The sequence below is a fragment of the Capronia epimyces genome (genome assembly GCF_000585565.1).
Source record: "Capronia epimyces CBS 606.96 chromosome Unknown aczIQ-supercont1.5, whole genome shotgun sequence".
NCBI lineage: Eukaryota > Fungi > Ascomycota > Eurotiomycetes > Chaetothyriales > Herpotrichiellaceae > Capronia > Capronia epimyces.
In genome coordinates this window covers 1229074-1244216 of record NW_006912908.1, presented here as the reverse complement: position 1 = coordinate 1244216, position 15143 = coordinate 1229074, and the positions used below count along the sequence as shown (strand labels likewise).

At 52.4% G+C, this 15143-nt stretch overlaps 5 protein-coding genes across 5 annotated transcripts; 3 read left to right on the top strand and 2 right to left on the bottom strand.

Annotated features, from left to right (window-relative positions):
* Positions 1 to 873: 873 nt before the first annotated feature.
* Positions 874 to 4886, bottom strand: A1O3_06379 (ATPase; the record flags this gene model as incomplete). The annotated part of the gene is made up of 2 exons (XM_007736499.1): positions 874 to 4822; positions 4873 to 4886. 2 exons carry the CDS (start codon positions 4884 to 4886, stop codon positions 874 to 876), a joined length of 3963 nt encoding a protein of 1320 aa, XP_007734689.1.
* Positions 4887 to 5490: 604 nt separating this feature from the next.
* A1O3_06378 (glutaminyl-tRNA synthetase) lies at positions 5491 to 7410 on the top strand (the record flags this gene model as incomplete). Its single annotated transcript, XM_007736498.1, has 1 exon — positions 5491 to 7410. One exon carries the CDS (start codon positions 5491 to 5493, stop codon positions 7408 to 7410), a length of 1920 nt encoding a protein of 639 aa, XP_007734688.1.
* A 410-nt stretch (positions 7411 to 7820) lies between these two features.
* On the top strand, positions 7821 to 10018 carry A1O3_06377 (uncharacterized protein; the record flags this gene model as incomplete). Its single annotated transcript, XM_007736497.1, has 2 exons — positions 7821 to 9036; positions 9096 to 10018. The coding sequence occupies 2 exons, from the start codon at positions 7821 to 7823 to the stop codon at positions 10016 to 10018; spliced, it is 2139 nt and encodes a 712-aa protein (XP_007734687.1).
* A 596-nt stretch (positions 10019 to 10614) lies between these two features.
* On the bottom strand, positions 10615 to 11895 carry A1O3_06376 (uncharacterized protein; the record flags this gene model as incomplete). The annotated part of the gene is made up of 1 exon (XM_007736496.1): positions 10615 to 11895. One exon carries the CDS (start codon positions 11893 to 11895, stop codon positions 10615 to 10617), a length of 1281 nt encoding a protein of 426 aa, XP_007734686.1.
* A 1486-nt stretch (positions 11896 to 13381) lies between these two features.
* A1O3_06375 (uncharacterized protein) lies at positions 13382 to 14773 on the top strand (the record flags this gene model as incomplete). Its single annotated transcript, XM_007736495.1, has 1 exon — positions 13382 to 14773. One exon carries the CDS (start codon positions 13382 to 13384, stop codon positions 14771 to 14773), a length of 1392 nt encoding a protein of 463 aa, XP_007734685.1.
* Positions 14774 to 15143: the final 370 nt, after the last annotated feature.

The window sequence follows — 15143 nt, the reverse complement described above, 5'->3', positions numbered from 1 at the left end:
AATGAGTGGCCTGGTCACTGCGTGGGCTTTTCCAGGGAACCATCACTTATATGGCGAGGAGCCCAAGATTGTACGGATACAGGCGATACAAGAACCCTGCACAATCGCGCACTCTGGGTCCAAGCTAGTAGTCCGTACTTGCGGCATGTTTCGCTGCAAGAGTGACGCAGGTTCGTGTCTCAGGATGGTGGCGGAGCATGGATAAGGAAAGAAAAATCGTCGAACCACGCCTCAGACTCCAGGAACGACGATGGAGGTGGACACCGCCTTCTCCCGCAGCCCATGCGAAGGGAGACATGCCACGAATACATCCGTAGATGTACGTGTTCCGGTGGAGCTTGGACGCGTAAGAGATCCCAAACGGTCTAATTACAGATACATAGTTTGGGTCAGGCGAGGAGATGGATATAAAGTAGATATCTTAGGTACCTGGCACCTACTAGGTGGATGGCGATGGCAAGCCCTAGGTCTCGTTAAGGTTAAGCATGATGTGCCAAGCAGCCTTAATGCCACCAGCTAGTCCAAGTTAGGCAAGATTGCTGTGGCTAGTCTTACTACTAAAACTGTCTAGACATAACACACATACTCCCAACTGCACAGTGACAGTGACAATGCCCTGACATGTGAGAAAAGTTTACTGTCTGTACAGGTTACACCATGTTTGTCACTTGGCCACATCTATCACCCGGCCCATATGGAGTGTAGTGTCGCTGGGACTGAAGGTGCAGGTGCAGGTGCAGGTGCTCGTAGCTAGTTGCCTTCTATCACCCCCAGTTCTGGTAATGCAACCGCGCCTTCTATGTCCCAGACCCAGTCAGTCATCCGGCTTATTCTTGTCTATCCGTACATCAAGTCACCTTCGCCGAAGGCTTACTACCTTGCTCTTGGAGGGGCCGTGTTGTTGGCGACGCCTCTCTGCTTTTCGATGGCTTCAATCCTCTCTCGCTCCGCCTTCTCCGCTAGCTCTCTCTTTCGTCTTTCGTCCCTCTCTACCTGATCTGGCCGCTTGATCGCAATATCCTTGGGTCGGAAATCGCTGAACAAGTTCTTGAAAATCTGCTCCACTGCCCAGCAACCACAGAAGTCGACGATCATGAGTGTGGTCAGCACCCACTTGAACTCGCTTGTGAAGGGGACAAGGCGTAGCTTCTGACTGAGCTCGGGCAGGAACTCTGTGCTGCCAGAGAAAGCGACGAAGGAACAGGCCAACAAACCCCAGTACATGCCACGGTTTTCCCGGATACTTTCGCGGAACGGGCGGCCTTGATAGTTGATGGCAAAAGTCGAGACTTGTTGAATAAGTTGAATCAAATAAACCGCGCTGTTGAGGAGGGAGGGTTCGAATTCGCCCTCCAGGTCAACTTCCTCCGCTGGCGGCACAAGGGAATAGACATAGTTTGAGAGGTATATCAGCGTTGCACAGTGTATGGCGAATTGCGCAAGGACAGATCCAAGAATGTACGCGTTCAGGATATTTGGTTGAGGGCGCTCTCGGGATAGGGCTTCCACCGGTTTCGCCCGAGAGATGGAGAGGAAGCAGACTGACATCAGCATTCCACTGATTGTGACCTGGCCATCACTAAACTTGATACCCGAGAGGTAGATGACAGACAGGCTGTAGGCACTGATCAAGCAGTTCAGGGCGAGAATTTTGTACATTTGAATGGTTGCGACCAAGGTACACCTGCCCTGGCGGATGATGTTCGGAATGGCCATCACATTTGCCAGCTTGCTCGTAAAAGGCGCTGCCACCGAAGCATCACCCAACTTGATCGTGGGCGGCTCATTATCATCGAGTTCGTTTTCCAGCATGGTCGATGTAAACTTGTCGGCCCAGCCTGCCGCCTTCTGTTGCGCTTCGACCTGTCGTCGTTGTTGAGGGGTGAGATTTGCATTCGACTGCTGAATAGCTTGGGCACCCGGAGAGGTGATTGTCTCGATCGTACCGTTCTCTGCGTCGCCATTTTCCAGGTCGATTCCCTTCTTCTCGGCTAGAGCCTTAATGGCCTTCTCATGGTGAGGGTTCCCGGGACCTGGCGGATACAGGTGTGCAATGCCAATCGGTACTGGTGGTGGAGGTTGGTTGAACCGTTTCATAAGTTGGACCTGCTTTTCGTAAATCTCCTTCATTTTGGTGGTCCGGAAATGTTCGCCAATCTTGTTGAGATCATCTTGAGAACCATTCAACAGGGCAACACCAATATGGGCTTGCTTGAGTGCGCCGACATCATTCGTCCCGTCACCACACATCAAAGTGGTGTAGCCGAGGTCTTTGAAGCCGATGAGAATTTCTTCTTTCTGTTTGGGCGAGACTCTTGCGTACACCCACGTGTGTCGAAGCAACGAAGGCAGGGCCTTTTGTCCACTGAACTTGGCGAGTGCATAACCGGTGACGCAAAGATCCTTGGTGTTGAGGATTTGAGGGTCAAGTTCGGCCGAAGGATCGACAGGGATAATGACTTTTTCATCAACGCTCCGCCAGACCAGTTTGGTGCCAGAGTCATCGTGCTCGGGAGCATCCAGAATCAAACAATCTCGATCAACGATCTCAACCTCTCTCGCCACGTGAACCGCGGTTAGAGGGTTGTCGCCGGTGATCATGATGACACGATGGCTGCTTTCGTTTAGCATTTGAATTGCTCGGATGGCATCCTCTTTCAGTGGCGTTTGCAGAACCAGAAAGCCAGCGAAATGAAGGCCAGACTCGACTTCGTCCCGCTTCAGATCATTGACGCGTTTTTGACCAAGTTCGGCATCAGTGGAGAGGTACTTGTACCCAAGCGCCAGAACTCGTGCTCCATTCCGGGTGAAGTATTTGAAGGTCTCTTCGTATTTGGGCGGTGTTTCCACCAACATCTTTTGAATGGTTTCCGGTGCGCCTTTGACACCAACGAAGGTGCCTTTTGCTTTTCGTCCAGTCTTAGGATCAGTTGTCACTACGACAGCCACCGAACTTTGACGCTTGAGAGCAGAAGAGAATTGAAAGCGCCGTTTGATCTGCACAATATGCGAAGCTCCCGAGGTTGAGACATGATGCTTCTTGGACTTGGGTGGTGGGCTACTTGTCAAGGTGTCATGATCGCCGAGGCTCCAGTTGAGAGCTGTAAGCGTGGCCTTTTCCATGGGGTCTCCGACAATATCTCCTTCATCGAGTTTGACGAGGGCATGTGCCGTCGCTAGCACAAGAGTCGTGTAAATGCCACAATCTGTCACTTTGGTGACAGTAGATTGAGCGCCGTCGGGTTGAGTAGGCGCGCCCCGTTTCCCTAACCCGAGGCCTGCAATGCCATCGACAACGAGATCTTCACCGGTAAGGGTACCTGTCTTGTCAAAACACGCGACATCAACACGTCCTGCGAAGGGGATCCGAAATGGTTCGGTACAGAAGATGGCAAATTTACTGAGCGCCGCGAGACTGGTGTTGACAGCCAACGATAACTCCATCGGCAGCTCGGGAGGTACAACGCTGGTGACGATCAAAATGCAGTCCAGGAGCAGCTTGGATCGTTTCCGATTGTTCTTGACACCCTCTTGCCACACATACCACGAAGCTGCGAGTGCAAAGACGAGCAAGAACAGGATAAACCACAGTGCTTCGGCATTGTTGGCCGAGACCCGTTCCGTGGAGAATATCATGGTTCGTACAAGGCTGCCCTGGCTGGTCTCGAAACCAGTCTTCAGAATAATAGCCAAAGCGCCATTATCCGGCGGCGGAGGTACCCCAGACTTGACTATTGGTACATTTTCCGAGGGATCATCGCTGGCAGAGGGATGAGTGATCTGTAGGACCTTGGTCCCTCCCCAGAGTAGAGCGTTTTTATCCAAGCCGTCGGGATCGATCGGTGTGTCGCCTGGACGGAGCAAAACTGACTCTTTCAGGAGTGGTGTGCTCTCGCCGGACAACATAGCCTCGTTAACTATAGCTGTGCCCTCAATAAGGAGCATATCGCAGGCCACGCCGGAATCTTCCTGGGTTCTCCCAACTGACACCAGGTCGCCAGGGAGTAGCTTGTCGCTTGTGATCTGCACCCACTTGCGGACTCGATACACCCATATGTCGTAGGGTTTAATGCTCATACCCATAAACTCGTTCAAGGTCCGTTGCCTCTGCCAGACGACCGTGCTTTCGAAGGCAACCAGCATGAACAGAGTGAACAGGGAGTAGTACCAATAATCGTCGAGTAACCACAGACCCACGCAAAAGACTTGGAAGATGAAGAAGGGAGCCACGGCATGCTCCTTAAAGAGTTCAGTGAATGTAGGAATGGGGATATCGAAGGTGTTGTTGCCATAATGGTTGTGCAGGGTCTCGATTTCGGCTTCGGAGGTCAGTCCTTTTGACAGTTGGAAATCCCGCAGCAGAGGCTTTTCCTCTCGGTCAAGCGCGAATTCCAATGGTGCAAATGTGCCTTTCTCGGGGGAATACAAAAATCTTCTCTTCTGAAATGCAAAGGAGATTCGTCCATCAGGCTCCTTGTCCAACTTGCAGATCGCAGGTGCTCCGGAGTTGACCACGGGGATGACCTTGATGAGCTGTGCATCCTGGATTCCTGTTGCCTTGCTGGTGGTAAAGACAGTGTTCAAATTGACACTCCATTTCGTGGAGAGCCATGCTAGTGACTGAAGAGTAATGATTGTGGTGATCCAGACGAATGTCCACTCTTGGCCGTCGATGTATTCATCGTAGAGATCCTCATTGAGGTAGAAGGCGAGAAAAACAGGCCATAATATTGTGAAGGGCCATACGTAAGTCTTGAGGTAAACGGGGAGAGGATTGTGCAGGCTTGCGGCGGATATCTGCTCGTTATCCACGAGTTTGGAACTGTACAACTAGGTTAGCACAGAAGTTACCATCTGGAGGCGGGTACCTACGGTTGCGGCGCCATGACGAGCGTCAATCAAGAGCTCGAATGCAAAGGGGGCAATGCAGCGATATATCTCCCCAAGAGCGGCGACGATTACCGTGAACAGAGTGTCCTCACAAAGAATCGGCGTGATGGAGGCGCGATGGAATGGCAATGCACATATTAGTTTCACGCCTCCGGAGGAGGGAATCTTCCGACTCGTCAGCTATAGGGCAGCCTGTCAGGCAAGAAACTTCCAGGCGTTGTCGGTGCCATAGGAGAAAATCCAGTGGTCAGACCGACCTCTTTTCTGCGCTTCCCATCCATCGGGCTTGGCGTGTTTGTCACTGAACTGCAGTCAAGATTTGAGTCACCGAAAAGCAGGCTGGGATCAAGATACAGGGTAAGGCGTCTCAAATCAAGGCTCATCTTCTCTCTGGACATTGTCCAACTCTCCGATCAGAGACTCAACCCTTGAATTTTAGTCAACAGAGTCTATCGTAACCTGAGGAGAACATCCTGGGATTGTCGAGTGCCTAGCACGCTCATCTCACGTGTCATAATCACTATCAGTCTGAATATAAGGCGAGACAACCCTCTGCCGCCGGAGCACCTTGACAGATACCCAACGACTCGAAGCGCCTCGATGGCGGAAACCACAGAAGCAAGTAAGAGCTTGCCAGAGCGTGTCAAGGACAAGGTCGAAAATGTAGTCTCCGAGAAAAAGCCAAAGAAAGAAAAGGCGGAAAAGCAACCCAAACCGCCAAAGGCGGCGAAAGCACCAGCGCCAAAGCCTCCGAAGCCAGCAAACTCTGGCCCAGCAGTTCCTCTTGATCCCGATTCGATGTTCAAAGAGGGCTGGTTAGCAGCTGTCCGGAAGGAAAGACCGGCAGACGAGGCGGTGGTCACTCGATTCCCACCAGAGCCAAATGGCTACCTTCATGTCGGTCATAGCAAAGCCATTGCCATCAACTTTGGATTTGCACGATACTACGGCGGCAAATGCAATTTGCGATTTGACGACACCAATCCCGAGGCTGAAGAAGAAGTCTACTTCACTGCAATTGAGGATATTGTTAGATGGCTAGGCTTCAAGCCTGCGCGAATCACCTACTCCAGCGACTTCTTCGACCAGCTTTACGAGCTTGCCGAAAAGCTTATTACCCTAGACGGCGCCTACGTCTGTCACTGCACAGATGATGAGCTGAAGGATCAACGCGGTGGGACTGATCCGAAGAACAAGCATGAGCGATATGCCTGTCCTCACAGAGGACGACCAGTTGAAGATTCTCTAGCCGAGTTTCGGGCCATGAAAGATGGGAAATACAAGCCGAAAGAAGCCTTCTTGCGCATGAAGCAGGACATTAGTGATGGCAACCCACAGATGTGGGATCTCGTTGCGTACCGTGTTCTGGAGAAGCCGCATCACCGCACCGGTGACAAATGGAGAATCTATCCTACCTACGACTTCACCCACTGTCTGTGCGATAGCTTCGAGGGCATTACTCATTCATTGTGTACGACCGAGTTCATTCTATCCAGGGTGTCTTACGAATGGCTGAATAACAAGCTCGATGTGCCACACAAGCCCATGCAAAGAGAGTATGGCCGTCTCAACGTCACCGGAACTGTCTTGTCAAAACGAAAGATCAAGAAATTGGTAGATGAAGGGGTTGTGGGCGGGTGGGATGATCCGAGACTATACACCCTTGTGGCTCTTAGAAGAAGAGGTATCCCACCCGGGGCAATCCTTTCGTTTGTCAATGAATTGGGCGTTACAACAGCCAAGACCAATATTCAAATCTCTCGATTCGAGCAGTCAGTCCGAAAATATCTGGAAAGCACGGTCCCCCGTCTGATGGTAGTCCTGGATCCGGTACCGGTCATCATTGACGATCTACCAGATGATCATTATGAGGAAATCGAAAATGCCTTCGGTCCCAAAGATGTCGACATGGGTACTCATCGATTGCCTCTTACGAAGAAGGTGTATATCGAGCGGGACGATTTCCGAGAAGTCGACAGCAAAGATTTCTTCCGAATGGCCCCCGGAAAACCAGTGGGGCTCCTGAAGGTTCCATATCCGGTCATTGCCACGAGCTTCAAGAAGGACGAAACCACTGGCCTAGTTACCGAGATCCACGCCAAGTTCGACAAACCAGCCGAGGGGGAAAAGATCAAAAAGCCTAAAGCCTATATCCATTGGGTTGCGGATGCGCCAGAGAATGGATCACCCATCAAGTGTGAAGTTCGCGTCTTCCACCCACTGTTCAAATCCGACAATCCGGATGCCGTAGAGCCGAGCTTCATGGCAGACTTGCGGGAAGACAGTCTCAAAGTTTATCCGAACGCACTGGCCGAGGTTGGGTTGAAAGAGATTCGTGCGAGGGCGCCATGGCCCGAAGAGGCCGGAGAGAAAAAGGACGACTGTGGGTTCGAGTCGGTCAGATTCCAGGCGATGAGAACGGGGTACTTCTGTTTGGATAAGGATACCGAAGAGGCAGCGGGAAAGGTAGTCCTCAATCGGATCGTGACATTGAAGGAGGATGCCGGGAAGAGCGCTTGAAGGACGAGACCCGGAGTCAGATGAACGCCATTAATGACACACATTATAGAAAGTCTAGGGAGGAATGTGAGGTCTCGGGAGAATGTGCTCTAGGCCTGGTAGTACACGATAGACTCGTAACGGCAGAGTGAATGCATATGCAGGATGGAATGCGGTGAACCTCGACCTCGAGCTCTAGGATAAGCCTGTCCCTAGTATCATGCCCTGTTGGTGATGGATGAGGCTGGCTGCGCATATGGTGGATGACTAAGCCTCCTAAGCCGTACCAATGACACACTTGACACTCCGCTCCGCCTTGCTCCGCCGTGCATCTTTGGATGTCCATGCTCGCTGCGTTGCTCCAAATCACCGTCTCAGAGAGATGACCGTCTTCAACTGATCCGGCTTCATGGAAGCCACCTTCCAGTGCAATGTCCCGGCGCACCATCGGTGGTGGAAGGGTACTGGGAAGCGGTAGAACCTTAGGACCGCCTATTCCTCCACCAAAGTCCTCCTCCCCTGTTCCCGCTCATGTCCTTTCGCCTTCGGCCTCGAGTCTATCCTTAAATACCTCTGCCAGCGAGAACTCTACGCCACCATCTTCCGACACACAAGATATTGCCGCCCGGATATCTATCGATCATGCGACACCAGATCTGGCCATGGCAGCGGCTGCTGCGGGAGACCGCTTGGTCTGCCCGATATGCAATGAGGAGATGGTCACCCTGCTACAGTTGAACCGACATCTGGATGATGCACATAAGGAAATAGAGGATGAGCAGCAGGACGAAGTCAAGGACTGGTTTAAACAACAAATGGTCAAGGCCAAAAAGTTCCAACCATTGGCGGTCTTAAACCAGAAACTCAAGGGGTTGGATGTCTTCGAGTCGAATCACGAAATTGCGAGAAGCAGTACTCCTACGCCGAGGAGCGACTATGCCCCAAGGGAGATCAGAGATCCCAGTAACCCTCCACTACCACCGAAGCCGGCCGCGAATGTCATAGATCCGGACGATATCATTACCAAACAGCACTGGCAGAAGAGAACCGGTAATGATATGTGCTCGGACCCAGCATGCGGAAAAAGGCTGGGCTCTACGACGACAGGCATCGTCAATTGCAGGCACTGCGGTAAACTCTTTTGTGAGGAAGACACAATGTATCAGATGAAGCTGTCAAGATCGGCCCAACATGAGCCAGTCCGAGGTCTCTGGTATCGGGTGTGCGAGACGTGCTATAAGAGTCGCGAAGGTTATATGGATAGGCATGGTCTGGAGCGAGACCGAATGAGCGAGTTTGAGGCTGTCAGACGGAACCGAGTCAGTCACAAGGAGATGGAAGTCACCCGGCTAGAAAAGAGGCTGTCCAGGTTGACCCATTTGTTGGCAAACCCACCAGACGAGATCCCACTACCGACTCCTAATAAGAGATGGTCACTGAATTGGGCTCAGACCGATCCACGAAAGACGCTCGAACAAAGCATCGTGGCATGGCAAAGCGATGCGGAAGTGCAACGATGCCCCTACTGTCAGCAAGATTTCACCCAGTATACATTTCGTCGACACCATTGCAGGACCTGTGGAAAAGTTGTCTGTGGAGATCCAGTCACGGCGTGTTCGGTTGTCATTGGCCTCAATGTTGCAACAAGTATGTGGTCCTTTTCTCCTGTTCTCCTGTCCCACCCGTACTGATTTCCAAAACAACAGCTAACACCCGCCTTCCCCTGACAGAAAAGCTTCCTCCCGATGACACCGTCTCCCTAGACATCCGCATCTGCAAAGATTGCAATCACACGCTATTCTCCCATCGGGACTTCCAAGCCTCTCTGAAATCCCCTTCGACCGAAGCGTTCAACCGAGCGTACAACAATCTCCTACAGTTTGAAAGGGGGATTCGACTTCTACTACCAAGATTCCAAAAACTCATTCAAGCTCTCCAAGACCCTGACCAGCCACCCTCTTCTTCCCAACTCACAGATGCATCCCGCACCCGCAGACGACTTATGGACTCGTTCGCACAATACGACACGGCGGCCCGGCGGATCAGAGACATGCCCAGCCAGTCGGCGACACAGCTCAGACTGCAGAAAGCCATCCATCAGAACGCTACTCAGTTCCTCCATCTCCACATGCTGCCTCTGAAATCGCTACCCAAGATCCTCAAACACGCGACTCCACACGGGGCGGGCAGCGGCAAACCTGACTTGAGCAATCCCCGCGCGTCCCTGGCCGTGCTCAATCGTACCCACGTACGCAATGATAGCAGCTCCAATATATCCGTTGCGAGCGTCACTTCCTCCCGGGTCAGCGAACTCGAAGCCGAAGAGAAAGTCTTACGCGAGCGTCTCATCGTACTGGAGGAGCAGAAGTTCATGGTGCAGGAGATGATCGCCGACGCCAATCGCCGACGCAAGTTCGACGAGGTTGCCGCTCTTGCGGGCAACGTCGAAGACCTCAGTGCGGAGATCGACCGAGTACAGAAGCTCGTCGATAACCTGCGTAACGAATTCGAAGGCGTGTATACAGGCCTTCCCGCCACCAACGGATTGGGAAGCCGCGTCAACAGTCCTGCGCGGAAAGGCGCGGACATGGGAACGGGGAAGCCGAGGACTGGAGCAGAAAATGGGTGACGGATATATTAAGCATCCGACTGCTATATTCTGGGCTGCGGCTTGAAGTAGGTCCAAGTCTACGGCTTTAGCTGGTGACCTTCACAGGTCCAGCTGGCTAGTTCTGTGCTCAAGCATAGATCATGGGGATGGATTCCAGCCGCGAGGATCAACCAGGGCTCTTTCGCGTTTGGCCTGTCAACTTTCACGAAGTGATGCTGTTATTGTCGACTTTGAGAGAATGCTTTGCTATACTCTGGCGTTACTAGTTGTTTTGGTTGTCCTTTGCTGCTCCTCGCTTTTGCTTGCGGCGAGCAGACCCTCGATAACTGAATCATTGAGGTTGGGGTCCGTCCCTTCGTTGTTCCGGCCAAGGAGTCGGTGGGGGGTAGCGTTGCTGCGCACAAAGCTTCTCGAACGACGCGGCGAAACGACGCATCCAGAGGCGGAAGGCGATGGAGCCCAGAGCATGCAATGGATGGGAAAGAACTTGATTGTCGCACAATTGTTCGTTTCGGGCATGAGATCCTCAGTACGGAGTTCACCAGGACAAACGGGCCTCGGGTAGAAAGACGTCTGTCTATATGGTGATTCGATATCACAGATGAGATTCTCGGTCAACCTTCTTCTCTAGCCTGCTTTCTCGTTTCCTCTAGGGCAGACCTCAACAGCCCCTCGTTTGCTCTGCGGACCAAGTTCTTGTCGTCGCCTTCGCCTTCTTCACTTATACCGTCGACTATCTCAACTGGCTTGGACGCGAACTTCAGTCGTCCTTCAATTGAGATAGCATATGCGCCAGTTGAGATCCTCGAGATTCGCATTGGAGATGACTGAGTCTTGGCAGAACTCTTGCCTGGGGTCTCGCTGACTCGGTCCTCCTCGCGAGCGTGGGTGCTTGGTACTGCTGGATCGGCGGCGGGTGTGTTTTCTTTGTCACTATCATCATTGTTTTGACTGGTGAGCTGTGATGGGTTGATGTTCAGCCCTGTCTTGGTCAGGATCCAGGCCGCCACAGTGGACATGAAATCCACCTGTCTATCCGCCTGCCCTTCTTCCCCTTCGTCGAGTGCGCTTTGATACTGCTGCTCGACTGTGTACGGAGGGATACTAATGTCGATGGTTTTCAAGCTCGGAGCGACAGGTGGCATAAACGATATGGTGATCCTCAACGTCCCCACGATGGAGTGGAAGACCGACCGTCGAGCGCTGGTCTCAATGTCCATCGCCCCGAGTGAGGTAGACACCGATGTCAGGTACCTTTCGAGGGTTGTCTGGATGACAGCTGACGGTAGCTTGAGAGCTCCGATCTCTGGGAGGGCGAAACTGTCGACCAAGTAAGCCGTGACGGCTTTGAACGCTGCCGGCGAGGATTTGGAAAGCAGGATGGCGGGTTCGCAAGTCGCCGTTGAATCTGACATTGCCCGCAACCTCGGCCTCGTCGACGAGCCGGTATGGCTGCGTTTCGAGCCTTTTGAGTTCGCAGCGCTCGACGTGTTGGAGGTGTATATGATGAACTTGTACGTTGCTTTCTCATAGACAAGGGATATAACCAGCCCATGACCATCGGTCGGAGTTGAGTTCGAACCCGAATCCGATCTCGATTGCCCATTGTCTCGCTTCCGCTTTGTAGCCACTACACTTGTCTCTTCGGTGAGTGTGCTCCGTAGCCTGCGCCATGTGCATTGTTTCAGGCCGCCTAGCTTCTCTTTTTCTTCGACTTCTTCGTACCGCGGACGGTCCTTGCCAAGTGAGACGCGTAGAGCATCGGCATGGTGGGAGAACTGGTGCTGCAGTTCATCCACTGCAGAAATGGATGGGTCCGACAGAGCGCAGAGAGCGGGTGTAAGATGAGGGACAGTGTGCAAGAGCCAGGAGGTGTCGTAGAGCAAGTCGTCCATGGTACCGTCCAGAGTATCAGTATCCGTACAGCGTACAGCGTCAGTGGTGTGGATTCGATTGCCTTGTCAGCCTCGTCATCCTAGTACTTGAAACCGTAATACATGAGTGACGCGCGTAGAAACGCGAAAACGCGATACCGGGCGATATCTACACGGAATCACGTGAGGGGCCAGGACACGAGACACTGATCACGGGGTCGCTGGTCACGTGATACACCATTGCGTGACGCGGCTCTGGTTATAAACCCGCCGCCGAGACAGACGATCGTTCGATGGTCGAAGCCCAATCTCGCCTGCTCCGACTTGTGGAGAAATCGAAATCGAAAGAGAACGGATTGCGGAGTATGGAGGACGGTGTCTCTGTACCCGTACCGAGTATCTGTACAGACTCCAGAGTACAGAGTACTCCGTATATTCGTCCAGGCATCAACCTTCGAAACGTCGTGGTTACTCTGTGCTAAGCACTGTACGGTTACAGACCACGTTGTGTGATAGATGCCAACTCCGAAGCAAGCCCCTGCAACTCCTGTCGTAGCTGCCTGTCACTGTCACGACTAACAGCTTTCAACACGCGCTGGCGCTCTGTCAACTGTACAAAAAACTGTCCTGACAGCCTACTACTACTATGTATCTAGCTTACGACGCAGCCCGTGCAGCCCATGCAGCAACGGGAAATTCCGTGGACTCTTTACTGTGTACACTTACAAACCTTGGAGGAGGGACGACAACTCGAGACGCGGTAGGAACGGTTCGGCGGACGGGACGGTAGCTGCTAACTTTCTACTTGTGCACCGAATATGTATGTACCGTACATTTTACAGAGTACTCCGTACACTGCACAGAGTACGGATACAGACGTCTGGTCGACATCTCTTGCGACAACCGCCTCCACTAACAATCTTGGCTTCAGCTCTCAGCTACGGATCAGCAGCGCCCAAGGCACTTGGATGGACCGGACCCAATTCACGGCCGCCATATCTTTCTCGCTTACTCGACACAACCCATCACCGTCAGGGTCTGGCAACTGCCTCGTCCATTTTTGTCGCTTGCTTAATTTCAGTCCTCCGTGGAGCAATATGATTGATTCTGAATCCAAATCAACTGCCAGTAAGATCTCTACCAAGCTTTCCGCCTCCTAGTAGTACCGACATACGAGCTGCACAGACATGTCTCCCGTGGACCGACACCTCATTGTTCAGCAGATATTGTTGTTTTCTGGACTAAAAATTGACAGCATGTTCCCACCCATATAATCCTTCTCCTGAGCTAAGGCTCATGGTCTGGCCTCGCAGGCTTGCTGTGAGAAGGGGCTCGTGATCACTCACCCCCCTTGGAAACCCCTTGCAGAAGCCCGCATGCCAGCTTTCTGGGTTTATTATACGCTGGGGTATTGTTATCTTTCCCTTTCTTTTAATCATTGGCATTGCCCACTTGCACGTGTGCCTTTTGATCGACCAAATTCCAAGCAGTCAAGATGGCTGCGTACATGCCTCTTGTGGACCAAGACAGCATTTCCTTGAGCCATGCTGCCGACGGCCCCTGGCCCACAGTTCCTTCAGCTTTGGGCTTTGAGACTGAGAAGACTATAAAGTCGCGCCGCTTCAAAAGACACTTGGTTGCAGCCTTACCACGCTTTGCTCGACCTGGAGGCATTACCGACCGAGAGATCGGGCCCACTTCCTACTTGGACGCTCTCCGGGGATACGCGGCGGTCTGCGTGTTTATTGCACATTCGTTCAACACCTTTGGCGACAACTGGAGAAGAGAGCCTTTGATCAGCTTCCTCTTCCACGGCTCGTCGATGGTGGCTCTCTTCTTCGTGATATCAGGTTATGTACTGAGCTACCGACTCCTCATCTACATCCGCAAACAGGAGTTTGAGCGGCTCATCAGCTCCCTCGCGTCTTCAACCTTTCGAAGATACGTCCGACTCTACGGAAGTACAGAATGTGCTTGTTTCATCGCCATGATCATGGTCCGGTTCAAGATATACCCTGGCTGCCGGCCACCCATGTACAAGGATACCTTCTGGGAGCAACTCGTTGACTGGGGTTGGGATCTGGTGTACTTCAGCAACCCCTTTGGCGATATCAGGGGGTGGCCGTCCTCTTTCGACTCGAGATATCTCGATCAAATGTGGAGCATCCCAGCCGAGTATCGAGGCAGCGTGGCCATCTTTGCCTTCTGCACCGCGGCGTGTAGACTGACGACCCGATCTCGCATGGTTCTAACTTGGGTCATTATCGTCGCTTGCTACATCTGGCAGGCCATCTATGTCGCCGAGTTCATGGCGGGCTTATTCATCGCCGACCTGTCTTTGAGCCGGCACCCGGAGCGACTGGACAACCCTAGAAGCCTCACGGGGCCGCATCACCACCACAAGCAGCAGACTCTCTGGGAAAAAGTCGGCTATGGTTGTCTGTTTGTTCTCGGCATCTTCATCCTCGGTGAACCAGACGACACAACCATGGGGATAATGGGCACCTTTCCCTGGGAGTTTCTCAAACGCTTCATCCCTGGATGGTGGGACGACTCGGGCAATTATCTGTTTTGGCTTGGAATCGGCGCCTTCATGCTGGTCTACGCGCTGGAATTCTATCCGACGCTGCAGAAGCCGCTCAATTGGCGATACTCGCAGTACATTGGCGACTTGTCCTTCGGCATCTACGCCATGCATGTCCCACTGGCCCTGGGCCCGTACTTTCAAGTCATGATCCCGCTTCGGGAGCAGTACCTGGGCGGGTGGCCAGTCATCAAATATATCCCGGGTCTGATAGCCTACCCTCTGATGGTTTTGATTGCTGCCGATTACTTTGAGCGGGTCGACAAGCAAGTCATCAGGTTTGCCAGGTGGCTTCAAACCAAGTTGTTTGTTTAGTGTTGGTGGTCGACCATCGGGAGGTGGTTCGGGAATATGCAACATGACGTCCAGGAATGAATGTTATTGCATTGGCATTGCACTAGCATTGGCATCGGCATTGGTACTGGTATTGGTATTGGCACTGGCAATCCCAGGAATCGAATGTATGCCTTACATGTATGATAAAGCCCAGAGCCCAGAGCCCAGATATTTTTCAGCATGGGACTTACGAAAACAAGCTTACTGTAGCCGTGTCAATTCTCTCAAGGCTTGTCTGGAGTGAAACTCTCGACCTACCTACCTACCTATCTACATACCTACCTATCTACATACCTACCTATCTACATACCTACCTATCTACATACCTACCTATCTACATACCTACCTA